Consider the following 24,013-nt stretch of genomic DNA (forward strand, 5'->3'; position numbering starts at 1 on the left):
AAAAACAAAGAAAAACAATGACTCTGCTCTCTACATAAGGGTTTGGCATCCAAACTGTTATGGTTGGAAACAGGAAGTCTGTTGCAGTTGTGATGTGCTCATATAAAAGAGAGAAGGAAAGTTCAAGAACGAAAAAAAGCGACAGCAGAGCAGTGAGCGCTGTAGAAAGCTTTGATAAAATGATGATTCAAATCTTATTATTCTGTTTTAGGAAGGGGGAAATGTGAAAAGTGTGTAGATTTGTTTGAAATTACATACTAACGTACTATTCATACCAAGTGTGATGCAAAATTGAGTATGTAGTATGTTCCAACTCCACCTGCATAGTGGATTTAGTAAACACTAGAAATGCCAGGATGTATACTAGAAAAGCAAGAATTTCTCAGTATGAGACTTGAGCTCACTGAAGATACTGAACCGCCTCAAAATGCATCGGGACTCTTCAGACTGTGCACTGGTGGGACTGCGAGGCAGACAGTTAAAAATCGATAACTGTTGGATAAATTGACTACAAATGATGCTAATCAAAACATACAATAACTAATGTCTGTAATGCTGCTCTGTCCACTGCTGAAAACAAAATATCAATAACTTGCAAGGAGACTGTACAGCAAAGAGGCCACTCAGCAAACAATAGGTGTCTACAACTAACTAATGCATTGTTACTGCAACCGTAAGCAAAACAGTGGAGAGCAGTATTTAAATGGTCTATTAGGGATAAAGCAACCATCGTGCTTGTAAATTGTCAAAATATTTGTTTCCTATTTCTGTTTATTAAATCGACTTTCTTCTTTCTTTCTTCAAAAGTATATCAAACCATCAGAAGGTTTGGACACTAAACTATTCAGAAATAAAAGAAAATCCTGTCAGGTCTTAACATTCTGTAGTAGATCTACGCTCCATTTCACCCAAAAACTTTATTTCAGCCAAGAATGTGTGCAAGATGAGTACATGCGGACATGTAGATGTGTTTTTGTGCATGTAATTAAACAGGAATACACATTTATTGTAAACACATAGCGCGTGCATGTGACCGTAGCCTCAGTTTTCTAGCGGAAGTCTGTTGACATCATCAGAACCGTACTTGATTTTTGATTTGTCTATAAGCGTGGCGTGTCTGTACCTGGTCTGCTTTCTGGTGGAAGCTGGCAGACATCTCCAGCAGGGTGCTGCGTTCGTCCAGTGCTGCAGCAAAGGCCTTCCACTCCTGCTCCAGCTGTCCTGAGATCTGCTGGATCTGCTGGGAGGCGTAGTGGCCTGTTTCCAGGAGCCGGTTCCCTACCGACATGATCCGATTGATGTTCACATACACATTCTGTGTGTAGAGCAGGAGAAGTAGAGAAGGAAGATGGCAAAGATTAAAATACATACTACAATTAATTGGTTTTAATTCAATAAAATACTGGGTATAATTTGTTTAACTGAACATCCAGGGGTTTGAATCTAAAGACACCTGACCTGAGTCACCACTGACTCATATGAACAATGTTTTCTGCGCAATGTTAGTATTTTGGCATTCTGTGAAGGTAAATTCACAGGCTGCCAGTTGAAGTATTGTTGCAGTTTCATTTGGGCGGCCATGGTGCATGAAGGTGAAACCAGCGAGACTAGCTGTATTTCTACAAAGCAATCAAAGCGTGTTAGTGATATATTGTAGCCACAATCACATTAACGTACACAGTGAGTAATATCAGAGAGAAGGAAAGTCAATACATGCACCCTCGTCATAAACTACCCCTCCACTTCTCACGCACACACACACACACACACACACACACACCCTTGTGGGCATTAAAAAGTCAATATTCACCCCGTATGAATATTGAAAAGAAACTCATTTGTCTCTTATCATTCAGTCTTTTTTAATATATGGGCTCCAAGCTGTTTTGTGTAGATAGGCACGGATCAGCAAACGCTAATTAACAACTGTGTTAACAGCCTGTTATTATTCTATTCAATTACTGCTCCTGGAGCCTATTATGGCTCTTAGTCTGTTTGTTTCAATCACAACGGGGAGGAACGATGAACCCAACACCAGCTACAGCCCTCAGACAGAGACAAAGTATGAGCTCTCATCAACGGTGAAGACACTGGATTGGTGCATTGTTAACCTAAATGGCTTTGAGATTGTTTCTGACGGTCTCTTCTTCTGAAACTAGGATTTAGAAATAGAACGTTTTAGAATAGCTTTACTTTCACTTGTAGGAGTTTTTGCATGCTAACCCAGCAAAGCCATTCCCCACTGACCAAAATCCAGAAAATCGTGGCACTGGGACATAAAAGCACTAGATTAAGTCTGATGTTGGCTCGAGGATAATAGAGACAGTGGTGAGCTTAGAAGGCTGGCTCACATGAGAAACCAAGGGAGTCAAACTGCTCTCGAGTACGAAGCAGTAGGTAAGTGGTACACAGTAGAACCACTGTAATCCTACTATAAATATTACAAAGACACAAATCAAATATAACAGGAGAAGTATCTCTAAACTACTATAGATCTTATGTGGAATTATTCCATGGGGAACAATGGGCATTTTTGGAAAAGACACATGCACATAAAGACCTAAAAGAGAACACACACACACACACACACATCCATCCAAGTCACAACCAATAAAGCCCGAGGCCTCGAGCCATCTGTAGGACATTATGAATTAGATTAGACACCAGAAGCTGGACTACTCAAACACAAAGGGTGGTAAAGCCTTAACCAAAAGCGGATGGAGGAAAGGGAGGGGCAGAGATAGGGAGAAGGTATAACTCAAACCTGATGAGAGTATATGGGGCAAGTGAAACTGAAAGAGAGAAAAAAACCGACAGAAAGAGAGAGACGAGGAAAAGGAGGGCAACACCTTTGACCCAGAGATCAATTCATCTAAAGAGTGATAGAGAGACCCACGTTGTAACATGATAAGCCCTGTGTATTTATGTGTATATGTACATGTACACACATATACTGGAAACACACACAGAAACAAGAGGACCAAAAAGTACATCTATACAGACACACATAAACACACACCCCCTGACACTATGTATTCCCTTTCAGGCAGGCAGGCAACAGGAAGGGGAAGCGCTGCTTCCTGTGGAAGAATGGGTGGAGGGGGCGGTGGTCACTGAGTGTACCCGAGTGTGTGTGTGTGTGTGTGTGTGTGTTTCCAGTGTATTGTGAAAATATGTGTGTTTATAATGCAGTTCCATCTGTCTTTTCTACCACTGTTCTCTCGGGGGTTATTTGTTCATCTCAACCCACAGGTGTTGACACAACTGGCTTTGGGTGGTCACTGAGGCACGAGGCAACCTCTGGGGCCTGATGTTGACGCCACTCGCTGCGCATGGTTCCTAACACCAATGACACTGTGAGCGGGAGGATTGAGGCCATGGGCCCCTTTTCCTCTTGGCTACACTTTCCAGACCAACCATATTTTACTGTGAGATGTTTGGGTATGAGCGCCTCTAGGACTCTTTTTTGAGGTACTTTTTGGATTAAAAAAAATAATAATCTTATACTTATTCTGTATGATGGTGAAAAAGGAAATATCTGTGATTTAACACATTTTCTTTTGGGTAGTTTTAGTCGCAATAGAGTTAATGCGCTGAACGAGTAGTTATGCTTGCCAGACAGGGATCATACTGACCGTCACTGATGAATTGTGATAAAAATAAAATGTGGCAATATAAGGGAAATAGGGCAGTGTATGGTTTGTGGTAGGCAGAAGACAAACAGGTATTTATGACGTATGCTTTTAGCGAGCATGACCAAGACGGGTTAGGACTGCAGAGTCAACACAGTATAATGTCTTCAGCTACATTTATTAGTCCACAGCAGAGCTCCACGGACTACAGTAAGGTAGGGGAGGGCAGGGAGGGTTGGGAAGCCGAGCAACAGAGGGCAGCACACATCTCTGGGAGGGGCAAGGACGTAATATGGGTCAATTATGGGAACGGCACTCTGACAAGACATGACAGAGGGGGCAGAGTTGAGGCAGAATGGAAAACAGCTGAATAATATGAGAGAGACAGTGGCAGGACAGAAAGTATAAAGTCTACAGCGAGTCATGGCCCAAGGAAGAGGATAGTTTGGGTTAAAATAAAAGGTGCATGTGTGTGTGTGGTGGTTGTAAAGGGGTGGGAGGCCTTAGCTTGTTACTGTGAATGATAGTAATGACCGTATCGCCTGTGTCTGAGTGTGTGTGTGTGTGCATGTGTGTGTGTGTGTGTGTGTGCGCCCAACAGAGACAAAGCCAACTTCTTACCATGCAGTTCATGGCAAAGTGGTTGTGCTGGGTCTGCAGCTCCACCGCATGCTGGTGGTTCCCTCCGATCTCTGTGTAACTTGTGAGAAAAAGCCCCTTGTTGTGCATGATCCAGTCGAACATCTACACACAACAAAAGAGGGAGAGAAAAATGCAGATAGTTTGACAGAATGCAACAGAATTAAAAGGGTCTTTCCATCTCATGTTTACTCACAGCAACTGCAGTGAGAACAAGAGAGCGCCTGTTGTTTGAGTGTTTGTAATTAACCTTTCATCGCTGCACTGACTGAAGGAAGTCATGTTAAAGCTCCTCTGTAATAAGTAATAAGTAAGAAGAGAAGAACAAGCTCTCTCTGAGTGTGCGTGTGTGTGTGTGTGTGCCCACTTCAGCACTTTACCCTTCATTTATGTGGCGGTGTATTCTTTCTATGTTCCTCTCTCGACATGCTTGGTGTATGGAAAAGGTGTGTTTAATTACAGCTCCGACACTTTCATTAACAGGCCTCTGCATTTGCCTCCAGCTCTGCACGGTTTAAAATTGTTACTATTATTACTCAGCACCAGGCACGCAACATCACACTCTCTGAAACACTGACCACATACCGGCACACACTCAAACACATTCATTTCCTCTCTGTTTCTATGCACACAAACGCACAGCTCAGATAATATTTGCTCAAGATATAAAATAGGACTTGAGTACATAAAAAAAACACACAACTCAATCTCATATTACCAAAAGAATTAGTCAAATAAAAAAATCCACAAGTCCAATTATAAGAATTAATATGATCAGGATATTGTGCATTAACATTCTGCCAACACTTGCCAGTAGTTTCAGTCCACCAATGCATCTGTAATACTATATGCATCCATGCCTTGCTAATCTGGGATAAAGGTTGATTTTAGGATTTTAACGTCTCGATTGATGTAATGTTTTCAAATACCTAGCCAAGCGTGACATGCATGCACGCATGCTCACGCATCAGATTCGCTTCTGTGCAGATTGAAATACTTCTATGTATCAAGAAATGAGTTGTGCATTGGCACATATCAACACATAAGCACCAAGTAGCAAGACAATGAGGAGGCAGTGAGTTCTGGTTGCAACCACCTATAATTAACCCCACCTGGGTGTAGTAATTGTGAATTTGCCAGAATACACGCTGAGGAAGGGCATCTTGCCCGAAACGTCCGTGTGGCAGTATTAAAAAGTCACATTGGGGTGCAGCCCTAGTCTTTCATTTCATATTATTCACATGAAGGATCCAGCGCCCTGTCTTCACAGATCTAATCTTAAATTGAGCGCATTGTGTCTTCACTTTTATGAGGCAGTGCGGAACCAATCAAAATCGACATGGTTTAGAGCATCATGTATATACAGTAGCATGGAGAATAGAATGAAATAGCACTCTGACCTTCTCTGCGTCCTGTTCGAACAGACGCAACTGGAAACACTGGTCCAGCTTCAGTTTCCTCATGTGCCACAGCTGCTGCAGATTCTGGCGTGTCCCGTGCAACTTATCCAGCAAACCCGTCACCTTAGCTACTATGTTGTGTGCGTCCGCATGCACATGGAAGCCGTGGTGATGGTCGTTGGGATCTCCACTCGCTCCGCTACTGCGGTTCCCGTACCCGCTTTCACCGCCACTTCCACTTCCTGCAGTTTGTAACTGTAGCCTTTGTAGCAGCCTTCGTCCCTGCGCATCCAGCTCCTCCACCGACGCCTTGGTGGCCCTTTTCTTAAGCGACGCATGTTCTTCCATGAGCCGTCGAGCCCCCTCCAGGTCCCGCGGGAGATCCCGCTGGGACAAGGTTTCCTGGAGCTCCTCGAGGCGTGCAAGTGCCCTCGCCGAGTCGCTGGCAAAGGTCTCAAACGACAGCCGCACCTGGAATGAAAGTCAAAAGTGAACTTGATTTTCCAAAATGGGAATGCTGAATTTCACCTAATCAAGTCTAAGTAAAGTGAATCTTGCAGATAAAGTTTTCTGTGTGTAACTTTTAATGAGCAGAACAAAAAAATTAAGTATCCAAACCTCAATCCATTCATCATGGTTGTATTCTAAGCTGCCCTCAAAGTCAGCTGTCAGCTGGGATGAGTCCACAATCTTGGATAAACCATCTAAGGAGACCATCACCGTCTGGTGTGGGTGGGTGCATGTGGGACAGATGAAGAAGTGACAATGAAGAGACAGAAAAAAATGAAAGATGGGTGAATACAGGCAAAGAAAAGAAGTGAACAAGAAAAAGGGAGGATAAGAAGGAGGCAAAGAGAGAAAGACCAACACAATTTAATCACCATCACAGTCATCATCATCGTAATACTCCGAATTAATCAAATATTAACTTGCCAACATATTTTCAACTGTTAAACCAAGATTTTGAAAACAATGTGCAGAGTCAGCGGCTCCACATGTCTACTGTTTAGATAGGTCGGGTGACCAAAAAAACAGCATTCCTGACATCTTAAGCTGCTTTCTTGTTATCGTTAATAAGATGGAAATACACGAATATGAACTCTCAGGAAGTGAAAAAACAAACAGTGCAGAGGTTCACGAGAGCAAGGGGAGCACAATAAAAACGCAAAATAAATGGTCGGACTTGGGGTTGGAGCCTGCCTGAGTGCTCTCCAGTATAGAAGCTATTTTAACAAAAGGTATTTTTTTTTCAAAGCTTCTTTTAATCTGCACGCAAACTAAGACACACAAGTAGCTGTTGTTTGAGGGGTGAACCTACACACGTTGGCAGCAGGGGGGGGGGGGGTGTGCAATAAAAACATCATCTGGTACTGCTGGATAATGCGCAGCAGTTGTGAAAACTCAACAGTACTTGACGAGGACGACGGAGAGCACATCTTGTTCACTTCCCCCATCTAGAACTTTGCACATTGTAAAAAACAACAACAAGCGGCTTGTCCAAACCCAACTCCCCACTGTTGGGATGTAATGCTTATAACGCCATGTCCTATATCTCCTGTTCCCATAGTAACTGGGTCAGGACTAAATATACCACCACCACATGCCCACACGGGACGGAGCAGTGCCACTGTCACTGAGCAGCAGCTCAATTAGAGCTGATAAATTAAGACCGATGTCTAAACTCAGAACACATTACTCATCTTAATGATAAATACAACAATAGTCTGATGCAATGAGCACTAGCAATACCTCCATCTCGTGTAGAAAACAGTAATATAATCATTAACCTGTGCAAATAAAAGAGACTCTAACATCCACAACAACAAAACCAGGCTGTATGTTAAAGGTTTTAGTTTTGTGCATTAGAGGTAGTAAAAGTATGTAGAGTGTCACCAACCTCAAATTCAAACTTGGAGCTGCCGAAGTTGGTCCTCTGCTTCTGCCAGAAGTTGTCTGGCTTGATGATGAGGGCGACGTGGATACAAGACGGGAAAGACTCTTGGAGGATCTTTAGCAGAGGCTTGATGCTGTCCCACTTAGAACCACGCATGTCCACAATGACTGTGAAGCCATGTCTGGCCACCTCCTCACTGCAAAGAAACAGGAATAAATAGCAAATTAACGCGTGTGAAGATATATTACTTTCAAATTATTTTATTAGGCTCAAACCATTCGGGTAGCTTAGGGGACAGAGTATAAACAAGTGACAAAAGCAACCAGACGTGATTGATTTGAGACTGAACAATCCTGAATGAGCTGAAAGAAACAATGTTGAACCATTGACTCACTTCATCGTCACAACATACCAGAATCTGAGACACTTCAAAGCCACCAAACACATAACATCTAAATGCAAAGATGGCAAAAACATTTAAAGTCAAAAGATCCCGTGCAAATCTCCAGAGCATCTGGAGAGGAAAAAAAGTGTTAAAACGTTCAAGCGTTGAAATTTCCACTGCTGCTTACCAGGAGTCCTGGTGCTGTATAAGTCCATAAAAGGTTGTTTCTCGGTGTTAAAGGCTTTAATCTGAATGTGTCTAGCTAGGAGACGGAAACAAACGCAGGCCCTCCTGCTCTAACTCTCTCTGACCTCACTCTCTGAAAACAGATAGGCGGCCAAATGGGTAGAGAAAAACAGGGTGAGGAGGGAGAGGAGAGAGAGAGAGGGAGAGAGAGAGAGAGAGAGAGAGAGAAAAGCAGATGTAGCAGAAGGGGAAAGACAAAAGAAATATTTAGACAGGAGAAAGAGAAATCAAGCCGACCTCCTTCTGAGTTAGTGACACTTGGTTCCTTCTGTGCCTCAAACTGACAGATGAAAACAGACATATCTTATCTCCTCCTAATTTACCTCTTAACACAGCTTAACACAGCACGCTACTGCAACGCCACATACTGCTTTAAGAGAAAAGCACTACAAATAACAAAAATGTTTAAATATGGTTTTAATACATTCTATTAGGATGGGACAGAGGGAGGAATACAGAGTACATTTTTCACATGTAACAGTTTAATCCAGCTTGGTCTGTACTCCAAGCTGAACACCAACTAATGTGGCATAAAAGCAGAAGAATAAAGAACAAAACATCCCAATCCTTCCTTCAGTTACATGATTTAAAATTGATGAGATTCCTTTTTTTGAGTTTTTATGCACCTCTGAAAATATGCAAAAAGACTTCTTTCCAGGGGGTCATATCTGATTAATAGTTTGTTCTTGGACTTTAATACAGACTAGCAATAGTAAACTATCTACGCTACACAAACATTTGCATCATTCTGAATACTGTTGACTTATTTTTTATTTTGCCTTGTACATCCCAGAAAGCCCTGAAGCCCTGATGAAACATGGACCCAATTCTTTACAGAAATTGATCTGGACCACCTCTCGCCTCAAGACGAATCTCCAAACTCTGTGAAAAAGACTCAAAGCACTCGACCTGTAAAGCATTAGAAAGAGCAGCGCAGAGGGATCAGAACAGAAGAGTGCAAGCTTCCCTCCAAGCTAATCACAACTGACTCCAAACAGAACAGCCTGGAGCTAAGTGTCACATGTGAAGGAAAGGGGTTTCTAGACTTCCACATCAGCATGCAGAGAACTTCAGAGCGCAATGGAGTACCTTGCAAAAACATCCTGTGGCTACATGCTTCCTGCAAACTGGGAAACAGGAAAGAAAAGCCAACGTCTTTTAAACACTTATAGAGAAAAAAGAAGCTGCAATCTAAGTTGTTTAATCAGACCTGTCTCACTCTAACGAGACATTATCAATGGCAAAGTGAGAGAAAGAGAGTTACTAAAAAGTAATGAGTGGGAACCTACATCAAGCTTTTTTTCTAGAAAGTTAGGAGGATATGACTCGGGGGGGAAAGAGGAAAGGGGGTTGAATATTCACAGAATCCAAAATAAAAACCATCCCAGCTCTTTGTAGCCTCAGGTTATGCTTCAGCGTTGTAAATCAAAGCAAGGTGGGAAAGTCTGACACAAAGAAAGCAAATGAGATGTGTGTGAGTGTGACTGCACAAAAGGCCAAGAGGAGGAGTCTGTTTCAAATTAACCCAGGATCAAGAAAGGGGTCTAAAAAGCTGCGTGTGTGTGTGTGTGTGTGTGTATGTGTGTGTGTGTGTGTGATGCATGTTCACAGTTTGAAAAAAGTAAGAAAACTCCACTGAAATCGTGTGCACTGGTGTGTTTGTAAGTAAATTATTCCCACCTGGGAATAGTAGCCAGGTAGGCTATAAGCCTGCGCAGGTCTTCGGGTCGTATTCTGTCATGGTTGCTTCTTGCTGGAAAGGTGAGAACGGGACCCCCGCGTCTGTCTCTGCCACCTTTGGATAAAAAAACAAACAATTAAATAACCGCTTCTTCCAATGTTCATATACTGCAGCAAGGCTGAAGCAGAGCTAAGCCAAGTGGTGAGTGAAGAGTGGTGTCAATAATCTTTTTCTCTGTGGTAAATTGTTTGTTCCTGAATCACCAAAGTGATGGACTAGCAACGTGTCCAGGGCTTTCTCTGCTTTGCACACATTAATCCTGTGAAATGCCTGTGCATCAGGAAACACACAAAGTCAGGAATTACGTCAACTCCACACAGAGTCTTTCAAGCAAAGGAGCCACGTCTTGTCGTCTTCTTGTGATCCTGTTATTATTATGATCAAGAGTATGACTTTGCAACTCTCGGAAGTGCTAAAATAAACAACAATAAGATGTAACTTATTTATGCTGAAACGGAAAGCTGTCTTTGTGATTGGCTGACACTTAAAAGAGCATATTGTACATGACTTAATCCTCCACTTCGGTCTAAATGATCTTGATGACTTCACCTCCCGTCACGCATTTATCTCTTCTGATAAATTGCTTTGCATCGGCGTGCTAACGCGACAACAACCATGCGAGATGAGTAGAGTATATATCTGACCTGAGAGAAAGGCGACCTTCTCCTTGAGGATAGGAAGCACGTCAATGGCCTTCATATCCTCATTGCGATGAAACCCTGAAACACATAGAGAAATGGAGAGGTAAGTGAGGCAGGTGGCTTGCAACAAAAATTCAAACACAAAGACAAATGAATCTCTGTCATCAATTCAGTCAAGAAGACTATATTTTTTTCATGGTTAGTGTTTGCTGTTTGACTGACCCGGCAAACTGCTTGTTTTAATCCAGATGACTTCAGTCAAGTCTCCCAATCAAGTCATTGTCTACAGCCAATGAGGAAAGAAAACTCAACCAGCCAATCAACTTTCTTTGACATATTGTTTCAAAGGCAACAATGTTATACAACATGCATGGACGTACACCTTGGACAATACCATCAGCTGCATTTCATAAAAACACCACTCAAACACTTTGTTTCCAACCATGGGCTTGCTTGATTCAACATATGGCACACTGGTTAATAACAGGAAGCAAAATGGAGCAACTCAACACACACACACACACACACACACACACACACACACACACACACACACACACACACACACACACACACACACACACACACACGGTTATATGCCTCCACCATGTACATCCATGTCTGTAAAAAGTGTCATCACTTCATCATTTTATTTGTATGAAATTGTCATGATTAGCGTATGACTTCTTAAGTTATGGCAGTTACGGGTAGACAGGGCGTTCCTGAGATATAGCGTTCACAAGAATAGAAGAAGAATAGATGTGTAGTCACAGTGACCTTAACCTTTGACTACCAAAATATATCAGTTCATCCTTGAGTCCAGTTGGACGTTTGTGTCAAATTCAAAGAAACTTCCTCCAGGTGCTACTGAGACACCACTTTCTTGACAATGGCTGTCGTCGGCGCAGAGTCATAAAAATCCACAAAAAAATACTATTCTGGACAATTCCATTATGGAAATGCAGCAAATGGAAATAAAAACAATCAAAGCACTGGAATGCACAATCATCCATAGCTGGAAGCTATAATGCGGCATTTACAAAAAAAGAAAACACATCAACCATGATATTGCTTTATACAGTTTTGACCACAGAAAATGAAGTGAGGAGGTGTGTGTGTGTGTGTGTGTGTGGGGGGGGGGGGGGAGGGGGGCAGTGCCTCTCTGCAGATGCAGTTAGCTGATGATGTCATCAGATATCGCTCATTTTAGCTGTGAGTCATCTCCCTCACATTTACACACACACACACACACACACACACACACCTACACACACTAAATATACTCCTTTACATAAGCACACGGGCAAAATAAGGAAACACGTATTTGAAGTGGTGTGCTAACAGCAAATCATAATCATAAAGAATGCCGTCGAGGGAATAAAACATGAAAATATAAGAAATATTTGTTAGCTCCGTTTTGGTAAACAGAGCGTAAGGGTCAAAAAGGAAGGCAAATACTGTAGAGGAAGGAGCAACAACTTTACATAAACACTATGCTGCTTTGACAGTTATAATATAAACATTTAATCACACCGACTACTAATGGGAATGAGCTAATTAGATAATGCTAGACCGAGAGCTTAATCATGCACTCAGACACACACACACACACACACGTACACAAACCGAATGCCCTCAAATAAAAGTCTGTCATGATTCTAAATTAATTTTAAACTACAGTAAAGCCATAATCACGGGCAGGAACCAGTGATTATTCAAAGTTGAGTATTTGCTCTCAAAATTGGAATATTTTCCAGCACACAGCTTGATGCAAGTAGAGAGAAAAACGGTACAATGAAGACATTTATCATTGAATGCTATGACTGCTACTTCCAGGTCGCAAATGAGTTATGACCTGAGGATATGAAGGAGAAAAAAAGGGATGTGACGAAATGCAATGTAAAGACAGAGAGACAGAGAGACAGGGAGACAGAGAGACAGAGAGACAGGGAGAGAGAGAGGGAGGGGCTAAACAGAGTGAGTCCCTTACAATCCACACCGCACCTGTTTCTCATCCAAACCCCGTCTCTCATACACAGAGAACGAGGTGAGAGGACTCAGCATGGCAATAGCTGGGAAGACGTTAAAAACAGAGACATAGACTTTAAAGAGCGTTTCATTGTGTGTGTGTGTGTGTGTGTGTGTGTGTGTGTGTGTGTGTATTGAGCATCAGCACTACAGAGCCCAAGCAGAAAGAAGCAATACTCCTCTTGCACTTTGTGTGTTGGCACATGCGTGTGTGTTTTCCTGTGAAGCGTGCCCAGACACATTCCTTACTGTGGTGGTTTACGTAAGATACTGGCCCTGGCACTGAGCCAACACTGCCCTCTATTATACTGCTGCAGCACTGCCCAAACTGCAGTTTGTTCCACGTTGGACTGAATCTGGCAGAAAGGCTGGACGAACATGCACTTTCGGTTTTGTGTGGAAGGCTGCAGTAAGCTAGAAGCACATGTGGCCGTCATACAAGTTGTACATCTTAACGCTGGAAAACGGGATTTTGCAGATTGGTCAGGTTGGTCAATTCCACATAAAGCGTTGTACTGATCACAAAAATAAAATCACACAAATAATGCAGAGCTGCAAAATACAGCTGCCGGTGAAGAATAAGTTGTTTCCATGGTATGATGGCGCAATACTTATAATGTCAACACAGTAAAAAAAAAAAGGCACAATTCCAAAAGTAAAAAAACAACAACCACAGAGCCTTTCCTAATTTGCATCATGTTCATATGCAGCAACAAAGCACACACTATCCTACAGAGATCAAATATGACCCTATACACTGTGATTCATGAAATCCCATCATCGCCTCTCACTCCACACACTAACACACCAGAACACACAGGCACACACAACAATCTCCTCTCTTCACTACACGCAACCCCTCATTTACAAGTCTGCCGAGCATGAAATAAAGCTTTTCAATCACAGGCTGCTTGTTCATAACACGCTCATAATGAGAGCAATCCATTCTACTGGCAGACCGCACTCAGCGCCCTGTAAAATGAGGCAAAATGCATGTCTAAGAAATATGGTTTTTACAGTGAGCTCTTTTGTAATCACTATTTTTTTAATCTAAAATTCAAAACAAGGAAATGAAGAGGAGAAGTAGATTGCTCACTGTGACACCTCTGTCCTCACATATCTACTTAGTAACAGGAAATACAAGGACATGAGTGCGAGTTCAACTGCACACATGACAGGTAGTGGATCATTTAGACACAAATGCACGCGTGGCGGATGACAGATGTCATCATGACACACATGCACGAACACACACACACACACACACACACACACAGACACACACACAGACACACATACACGGGCATTCACATGTGTAATTATGCTATCTCTCTCTGCATATCTAGTAATACAGACATCTTATGAATACATTAATCAAACGGATAATAGTAGTATGTCACGTGGAGTCTGTTTATGCTTGGGTTGGCTTGACAACACATAATGCATGATATATTGTACAACGATGCTCTTGCTTGTGAGCTCCATGCATCCACTACCTTCTGCTTACCCGGGGGAGGGTCGCTGGGCACCAGGCTTCGCAGGGTATTCCAGACGTCCCACTCCCCAGCAACATTTCCCTGCTCTTCCTGGGAGACCCCCAGGTATTCCCAAACCAGAAGAAATATATAATCTCTCCAGCGTGTTCTGGGTCTAACCCGGGGTTGGTTACCATTGGACATGCCCTGAAAACCTTCTCCAGGGGGCATCCTGATCAGATGCCCGAACCACCTCAGAGGGCTCTTTTTGGCACAAAGGAGCAGCGGCTCTACTCTGAGCTCCCTTCGGATGTGTGAGCTCCTCACCCTTTCTCGAAGTCTGAGCCCAGCCACCCTACAAAGGAAGCTCATTTTGGCTGCTTGTATCTGCAATCTCATTCTTTCTGTACCCAAAGCTCATGAGGGTCGGAACATAGATGGACTGCCTTATGGCTCAGCTCGCTCTTCACCACAACGGTCCGGTACAAAGTCCACAGCACTGCGGACCGACGCACACCCAACCATCTGTCCATCTCCCGCTATACTTTACCCTCACTCGTGAACGAGATACTTGAGGTACTCGTTTGGGTACCACCATTTTCCGGCAGAAAAACATGGCCTCAAACTTAGAGGTAGTAACTATCAACCCGGTTGCCTAACACTCGGCTGCAAACCGCCCCATCGCCCACAATCTGATGGAGACAACAGAAGCAAATCATCTGCAAAGAGCAGAGACGCTATTCTGAGGTCCCCAAACTGTACACTCTCCTCCCTATGGCTGCTTCTTGTTCATGCAAATCACATCACAACAGAATCAGTGACATGAGACAACGCTGGAGAAGGGCAACACCCTTGCTTGTGAGCTATGCATCTCAAAGTGAAATAGTGGAACTATTTATTATATTGGTAATTTGCATTGCCACTACATGTATAGGCAGTTGGTGAATGATTGGTCCCTCTTATCGAAGCTCTTTTCCATTTATTAACTATGCAACAACAGTTCAGTGTCCAAAACAGTGGAATGCTGCAAGACAAGGCCAAAAAGTTAATGTATTGTCTTGACAAGGGAAACAGTCAAAACAGAACTTAGGGACCAGAGACAAATGGAATGAATTTAGAAAGCAAACAGACAGAGAACAAGAGGCATCCTTAAATTCACATCGCTGTGTATCAGTGGAAGTAAAACTGGACAACGCACAGAAAGTGTGCCAATCCATTTCCTTTTGCTCTGTTAAGTCCAGGCTGAAAACACTCACATGCTGATTCCAATACACTACTACAGAACAGATTGTGTCCGTGCCTTTAACCAATTATTCACTCCACAGACTGAAAACATCGGGCATCCTTATTAAGAATCCACACTGGCTTACAGACTTGTTTCTAGAGGGCTTTTATGAGATGTAATGGGGACTTAATGCACTACGTTTAGATCAGAATGGGAAAAAGTTTACAAACCCCTGACCAAAATTGTAACATGTGCAGATATAAACAAAACCATTTTTTTTCACCTACAAGCATCATAACGCTAAAATTAAACGCATATTTCTGTCGTCTCTCCACAGCACGTCTGAACAGACGGCCTCAGTGAATTGTGCCAATCCCTTTGCTTCCAATCCTTTAGACCACAGGCTAGACTGTACATGGTGCATCTGCACAGCCTGGCACACCGCATGATGCCAATCCTCTGGCTCATAACCTCGTAGCCTCAAACCCAGAGCAATTACAAGCTAGGCTGTATGTGTAGCAAAGCAGAACAGGACAGAAAGGACTGCTACATTATACTGCAGAAATACTACAGCACAACTTCTCCTGGCTGTTGTGCTGACCAGCTCAACACAAACCTGATTTCAGCTTCCAGAGTGTGTTTAGGATCCAAACATTCAGAGCAGTAGTCCCTATGAAATGCATTTTATAGCAATGATGTGCACCCAGCACTTGCCCACTCACCAATCTGTCCCTGTGCAGAACAACAAATGGATGCTTTTTATTAATCACAGCTGTATAAATGTAAGCCCTTTGTAAGAATTTACTGTCTGCTATATACAAAGATTTACTGTGCATATGAATGTGATGGATTTACATACTTCAGTTCTGGGTCAGAGCCCAGTATGTGAACCTCACTATGAGTGTGAGTGAAAAGAGAGAACTGGGAGGTATTCGTCCCACTGCTCAGCCTGGTTTGGCTCAGTTTGGCCCGACTTGGACTGGCTTAGAATGTGGGAACAGCGCAGAAACAGAGGAAGTGTGAAAGTGGATAGTCATTACTGTGCTCGAGTTAGAGAGTGTGTGCATACGCCTTACTGTGTGTGGCTGTGTGTGCATGGCTACCCCTGTGTGAGCCTATGCAGGTATACATTTGCAACTTTGTGTTTTTTATATATGTGTGCGTATGTGTTCTGACCTGCGTTTCACTGTGTAGCAGACTGAAACCCTTTGCAGGGCTCTAAGAATATGTTGCTCCCTTGGAGAGAGGGACGTGCCACTTTATCAGCTTTGTGATGAAACAGAAGCAAAGCAGAAAAGCAGGGCACATACTGCTCTACATCCTCAAGGGAATTCACTTCAGCTGAGCACAAAATGAAGATCTCACTCTGAGAAAAGTAACATCAGTGTCTTCCAGGAAACCTCCAACCCTGAATGTCTAACAACAATGGCTGCGGGTCATCAGCTGGCGTTTGCAGCAATGTAGTAAGCTCTTCTGTTCTGTGGTGTTTCGATCGTCAACATTGTAGTGGTAAGACACACAATATGTCTGCTTTTTGGAGGTTCGGGGTCACCTGGGAGCTTGAAACAAAGCCAATAGCGACTCTTTGAGTTGCACTTAACCGTCAAACATAAAATACTGAGCATAAACATACTAAACTGCTGACTCTCACAGTTTAATGTTGATCTAACATTGGAATTATTTGGCCATTTCACCCAAGAGACTCAAACGAACAATTCAGCTTTGAGCTCTGTAATCACATCTAGTTTTATTCTGCTAAAACATATCTACTCTCATCATGTATCTTCCATATGAAGATGCTGATGTTGTTTACTATTTCTGCTTAACACCATAGTGTGAAGGTATATCATGCTGCCTTTGCCCTCCATGTTGTTGTGGACAATATGAGTGTTTGGTCGAGTCTACATAATGGGCTGTTACGAGCAGGATGTTTGTCGTGTCTCCTATGTGACAACCCCGACTAGAATAACAGAAAGCGTTTGTTGCCACGGTGCAACAGGGTGATTAGATAAACAACTTAGAGCTCTATCTCCCTCTTGTTCTGCCTGCCGCTCCATTTCCCAATCTTTCTCTCTCTTAAACTGTACATCCTTTTCGTTTATTTGCTTTCCTATCTTTTACTCACGCACACACAGTCTTCCCTCCCTCAGACACAAAGGCACTTCTAGCTGCCTATACTCTACTCCAGTTCTGTGACCTTCAGCAGGAGCTGGCAGGGGGGCCTGGGGACTGTGGTGAGCTCAACTTTCATCGGGTTTCTCATATTGTTGTTACAGTGTGGCTTACAGTAAAAATAACACTTTGCTCCTACCGCAACCCCTCGACCTGGATATAACCCCTAAGCACAGCAAAGAAAGGTATGAATAAGTCATAACAAACGGGAAGGGTAGGAAACAAAAACTGATCTCATGGTAGAGCTCTGGCACCGTGCTTATGTGTTCAATCTGTAAGAGCAGTGCGGCGCCTTCAGATAAACCAATGCCGTCCCGCCACTAAAGAACCGTTATTATATGTTTCTTCCTGCAATTTGTTGAACCTTATCAGCAATATATGGAGTTACTATATCAGCTTCAAATAGGCTACTTTTTGTTTAAGTTCAGAGCATAGGGGCTGCAACTAATAATAACTCATCATTTAATTAATCCGTCAGGTTTTTTATCATTTAGCAAAAATAGTGAAACATGGCCATGAGAAGTTCCTATGGCACAAGCTGACGTCTTTAAATAGTTGTTTTGTCTGACCAACAGTCCCGTACTTAAGAATATATGATTTACAAGTACTTTTACTGTTATTTATTTTTAATGAGTCAGCCAATATTTCCACACTTTCACTCAAAGCAACTAATCTAAATGTAACTCTTGACCACAATATGTGTATAAGCAATTCATAATTGAGCATTACAGAACAAACAGAGTGAAACAAAGACATCTTCACCGAAATATATATTATAGATCAAGAGCTCTGTGAAATAACAACTTATCGTACAGTGCAGAGAGAACAGAAAGCTCTGTAAATCATATCCACACCATTCAGCACAACAAATCTGATCTACCCTCAAATGAACTCTTATTACAGTGTGTGAGCAGCAAAGGTGCAATGCATAAATAAACAATGGTCAGCAGTATTATGTAGGGCAGAACATAATGCAATATAGCCTACCGCAATTTTCAGATAGCAGGAGGAGCAATATTTGATAAAGGCAAAATGATTTAAAATAAAATATTGTCCTGCTGCAGAGATGGCCTACACATCATATTCCACAGACCTAAGAAACACCTTTGATTGCTACAGATCACCCCAAAAATCACACCATAATCATGCTAATATGTTTTTTAACGAAAGTGGGAACAATAATATCATTCCCTCTAATACGGAAAATCATATCGTAATTTCAATATTGCAGTAACAACAGTAAAGGGAAGATATAGTCAATGAAATGCACACAAGAAAATGTGTGCGTCTGTCTGTCTGTTTGTGCGGCTGTTTCATTTGTAATCTTGTATTCTGGTTAAGGTTGTAATAGACCTTGACAGAACGTAAGTATTGTACGTGATCTTATTATAGTACTACAGCTGTTCCTCTATCCCTTTCACACCTCAGTGAGCCTGAATAACAACCTCACCGCTGTATGTAATTTACAAATCTCCTCTTTTCTCTTTTTTTCTTTGTTTCTCATCGCACAGTGACGTCCTACCACCCTCTCTGTCTCTGTATTCTCCCCTCCCTCTGTTGGCTCTATTGACTTCTGACATACTTAGTGTCCCTCTAGGCCTCACTGTTGGCAACCCTCTGTGTCACTTGCCAGTACTTAAAGCTGTCTTTTAATAGAGGTTTGTGTCCCACGCACTGCAACATGGCTTAATTTGAAAGGATAAAAAAAAAAAAAGTGAGGCAATGCTACACCAACAGTCAGCACTTTTGACAGGCACAAGCCCAATTTGGCTGCGTCAGAAACAGAGGACAGAAGCTCTTTGACTGGAAGAACTTGTCTTGTCATTATCAATTTGCCGGAACTCCATTCTGTGTCCATCTAGCATTTAAATACTTTCAGATCAATTCTTCCCGGGGTGCATAAAAAATGGACAACTACACTTTCTTCATGTGTATGGAGTCTTAAGTTTTAAAAGTCTGTAACAAAGTTTGATGTTCATCTACTGGATGACAAGGTTAAATTTCCCTTAACAGCTTCTACTGGGACACTATATATAAGCATTGATATTTTAGCTTTTAGTCGGTCTGACTTTTCTATTGATCTTACTATAAAAGGGAATAAGTCCTGTATAAGGACCAAATGTTCACTTGTCCCAAGTGAAAGGATTGCTCAATTGATTGCACAGTCATCATCATAAGAACTAACACCCATGACGTCATATTTTGAGCAAGGTCTTGGGATACGTATTCTAAATTTATAAATAAAGTTATAAATCCTCGCTCAGCTTGCCTTGTTGTGAGCTCATTCTGCAGTGCTGTCCCTCATGATAAATAGCACTATTTCTTGTAATCGCTTCAGAGCTACTCCTCAGACATCTGCATTCATTACCCCTGCAGGCACCAAGTCTTGGTGATTGAGCAAGAGAGAGAAAAAAACAACACTTTTTATTGAGAGTGATGGCTTTAGTATCTTCTAGCTACCCGATTAGAGTATTTGGGGAGCTAAAAGCCGGGTCTGACGTTATGGACTGTGCTTATTAAGTAATAGTTCACCTTCTGTCCTATGTTTAAGGCGTAAGCTAGCAGTCCTGGTTGACTTGTTTCAACACCTGGTATAGATCTACCATGGCGAGCAGGCTTAGAAACAGTTCGAGTCAGGTTTTGTGTGTAGCCATGGCATAGCCTCAACATTCAGTAAACATAAGTAACTTCTTTTCTATTTATATCAAATTGCAACTAAATCAGTTTTGTGTCTGTGTACTGTAGCACAACCCAAGCTGTGCACAATGACCCAGATACTAAACTGGAAATAGGACACCTTATGTATGACGGATGGCGGTAAAGTGTGTATAAAAAGAAAATAATGTTTTTTTTCGTGTCTCCTTTTCTTCCTAGAAATATCATCTAATTCTTTCAAATACAAGACAAATATACACAGACAAGAAATAGAAGAATGTGATTTAAAATAAACAGGATTCTGGATAAAAACAACAGGATATATTTATGAATATATATACATTTACACAATATATTTATATATTTATGATAGAGAATACTCTACCTGAGAGTCTGATCAGTGTTTTCCCAGCCTGGGCGTACTGCCAGCTGTGGTTATCCAGCACTGCCATTGTAAACCAAAACTAGCACCGAGCCGTCGCTATCAGTCTAGGCCTACACTACACTGGTCTCCAGCAGTTATCACAATACGAGTTCCAGCTTTTCTGACCGTACCATTGTTGTGCAGTATGGCCAAGAGGCAACTGAACAACTGCCGTGCCCGATATCGGCCAACGCCCTGCCACCCACTGAGCTGCAGAAAGCCAAAGGCACTGCCAGCTCCTTTTTGCCTTCACCAACTGGCTTTTCTTTGCCGTGTCCCCCCCCCCCCCCCCTCATGTCACTAACCCCTCCCCAAAACAAGATTTAGTAACAAGTGCTGCTTTGCATTAAACAGTTTCTCCCTTGTGCGCCTGTCTAGCTACTCACAGGGAAAAAAAGTTAAGCCAACCACACAGTTGTCACTGGTGGATTTGCGGGTGAAATAGGCTTTAATGATGATTTGTTGTAATCTCCTCTCTGACTAATGCTTTGACTCTGCTGGTCACTGTGAGATTTTGCACTATAGGGCACCTAAGGACCCTTAATGTAAATAACATCCTTCTTATCATATTAACACCAGGGATAGGGACTTTGACCTGGGACTTGGAGTCAAGTCACACTTAAGTCGCACACAGAGACTTAAGACTTGATTTGGAGAAAAATAAAATGACGTGTGAGCATCTCTGGGTTTGAGAGGCGAGAGGAATGTGTTAAGTTTTCTCAAATTGCATTGCAATAGCCTGTTTAAATTGATCATATGCCAACCAACTAAACAATGCTGCTACTGTATGCCCATAAATAAAGGAGTGATGATGCAGTACATGGTATACCTTCCTTAGATATAGCTATGCTGTGTTCTAAGCACCGGATGGCATGCAGCAGGTGACAGAACGTTCATTACAACCATAAGAGACTTGAGACTTGAACTCTCGCTGAAAGACTTAAGACTTGAATACAACTCTAGCTCAAATACTTGAGACTTGACTTGGACTTGCAAAAAATGACTTGTGAGCATCTCTGCGTTACACGTGTATTTATCAAGAGCACAGCGAGTATACCTACTTATGAGACATGCACTGAATTAAATGTCAATTCTGCAGTACAATCACCTTGTTTTATACAAATATGTAAGAGACGTTTCTTACATGAATTGCTTGAAGTCTTGAATTAAAAGTCTTCTGAGACAGAATTCTTCGAGTTGCATAAAAAAATACAAAACTAATATCAAAGAATACTTTTTTTTAAAGCAAGCATACACCAGTAATCAGTTTATTCATTTATAATCATGTGTAAAGCTTTTAGATTTGAACCTTTATGCCATCTTGACGTCAATAAACTTCATTGAGACCAAAGTATCTTAGTGTTTAGCCCTTTTGTGAGTATGGCTAAATTTGATTTAAATACTCATGCATATCCACTTCCATAAAACAGAAGCTTGACTGGAAGCCAACATCTTTTAAACTGAGGAAACAAAACAAAGAGCTCATTCACTGTTTACTCCTAGAGGGAAATTAAGCTTCTTTGTTGTCTCTCAAAGGAACAGTCATTATCCTTTGACAGTCATCTCAAAGGATCACCATTATTTTCCAAATTGTGAGGAAAGCTCTGATAAGCTCTAAAAGTGGGTTTACAAGACATGGAGCTCAAAAGCAAGGCCAAAAAAGTCATGATCCAGCATCTAAAACTCCTTTCATTATGCATCAGCACTCAAGCTGCAGTATATTGATATCAAAGTGTTGGCATAAAATGAAGACTATAATGTTACTACCATATTATGTGCATACATTTTTGACAAACATCCAATAAATACAATACCTAAAAAACATGAACATACACATTCTATATGCAGTATTCTCTCCCCACAGCACTTTTCTGGGACCACCTACCAACTTCGCGAGCTGTCTGACATGGTTCCATAGTCAGCCGACCCTTCCTGTCCTTGACAAGGCCCATGTAGTGGAAACGGAGCAACATGGTCAGACTAGCCATGTTCTGTGTCACAGATAACAATCCAAAGTGTACCAAAGTGGCAAAAAACAACAACTGTAATCCTGTGGTTATATACTGCAACTCATAAAGAATTTAGATCTCCAAGACTGAGGTGTCAAATATGTCCTCTGGTTCTGGAAAGTCATTATTCAAACACAAAAAAAACTAAAAGCTAACTGCGCTACGTTGGCGTTCGTGTTGGCGTTCGTGTCTAGTCTCGGTGAGTTGAAAGTTCGGTCTGTCCTGCTGTCTGTGTATGAAAACGGGCCAGGTCACATATCTGAATGATCCTGTTGGAATAAATAGCTGAGAGGGATTGTCACCTCTGAGAAAGAGGCATGGGTTGGGTTGGGGGGGGGGGAGTCAGCTGTGACAGGGACACACAAACAGATGAGTGAGTGTGTAGTAGGTCATGACTTTGCAGATGGAGATGACTTGTTAGCTTATTTTGCAATGGCATAACATATAGCATCTGTGTTATAATAACCTCTATAAATAGATGACCTCACCATATCTCAAAGTCTCCAATGGAACATAACGTTGTGTTTCTGTCTGTAATTTCCGCCCCTCTCGTCCCCCCCCCCTTATACCCCAGACATGTTGACCTTTACTTACTTTCTGTTATCTTGTATTAACTTATAATAGATTATGAATTCATCAAGAGGACTGCAATATTATTTTGTGGCCCGTCTCTGTGACCTCCATACACTGTCTAACTGTTGCACGTTGCTCTGTTACTGTATCAGAGTGAGACCATGACAGAAGTAGTCAGTGTGAGAGGGAATCGACACTAAAAAAAGCATAAAAGCCCTTTTCAGTGCCGAGCGTCCATGTGCATCTGCCTGCTTGTAAGCCCACAACAGTATACAGTACAAACCGGGCAGCCAGCTGAGTCGCATCAAACACCAATGAAGTAGAGAAGAGGACGCTTTGTACGGCTCAGGGAGCACTATTCATCAGCTTCCTCCATCCACATCGTGCTCCAATTGTCCCACCGCACAACAAAACCAAGCCAATAAACCACAGTGCACCAAATTACCCTTGACAGTCAGAGGGCAGAAGGGAGAGAGAGTAAGGAATGTGTGTGCCTGTGGTCCAGTGTGTTACTAACTCACATGAAAAGAGGGCAGAGGAGGAAAGAGAAAGAAGAGAAAGTGCTTGAGACAAAATCACGTCAGCTGTCCTTCATTCATTTTCGACAGTTATGGCCCAAAGCAGGTGGGACTTGAACTGATGATGTCAGGCAATGGGAGAGAGATGACAAGAGAAAGAGAGAGGCAGAGGGAAGATCTGTCCCCATCCTCCTGCTTTTATGAGCACTTTTGATTTTGCACATAAACAAAGTGAAAAAATGAGCATATCAACAAAGAGAAGACGCTTTAAAGGTTGATGTAAACTGATTTTTCAAATACACACTGACATTGAAAGTGTCTGTTTTTGTAAAGACATTTTATGTCGTGCTGCTCCT

The 24,013-nt window shown here is 42.1% G+C and overlaps 1 protein-coding gene across 2 annotated transcripts in view; it reads right to left on the reverse strand.

Annotated features, from left to right (window-relative positions):
- triob (trio Rho guanine nucleotide exchange factor b) overlaps positions 1–20,805 on the reverse strand; it is a 69,960-nt gene extending 49,155 nt beyond the window's left edge. The window contains exons 1-9 of one of the 2 annotated variants that reach the window (XM_076081342.1): positions 20,519–20,805; positions 10,801–10,861; positions 10,582–10,656; positions 9,877–9,991; positions 7,569–7,761; positions 6,290–6,394; positions 5,672–6,142; positions 4,254–4,376; positions 1,124–1,315 (exon numbers count right to left, since the gene is read on the reverse strand). In XM_076081342.1, the coding sequence (XP_075937457.1) occupies positions 1,124–1,315; positions 4,254–4,376; positions 5,672–6,142; positions 6,290–6,394; positions 7,569–7,761; positions 9,877–9,991; positions 10,582–10,636 (1,254 nt within the window). In that variant the 5' untranslated portion in view covers positions 10,637–10,656; positions 10,801–10,861; positions 20,519–20,805. The remainder of the gene's footprint in view (positions 1–1,123; positions 1,316–4,253; positions 4,377–5,671; positions 6,143–6,289; positions 6,395–7,568; positions 7,762–9,876; positions 9,992–10,581; positions 10,657–10,800; positions 10,862–20,518) is intronic. The other variant, XM_076081341.1, reaches the window with a different exon arrangement.
- Between the last annotated feature and the right edge of the window lie 3,208 nt (positions 20,806–24,013).

Source organism: Anarhichas minor, unplaced genomic scaffold (assembly GCF_050575085.1).
Source record: "Anarhichas minor isolate MPS153535 unplaced genomic scaffold, ASM5057508v1 ptg000080l, whole genome shotgun sequence".
Classification (NCBI taxonomy): Eukaryota; Metazoa; Chordata; class Actinopteri; order Perciformes; family Anarhichadidae; genus Anarhichas; species Anarhichas minor.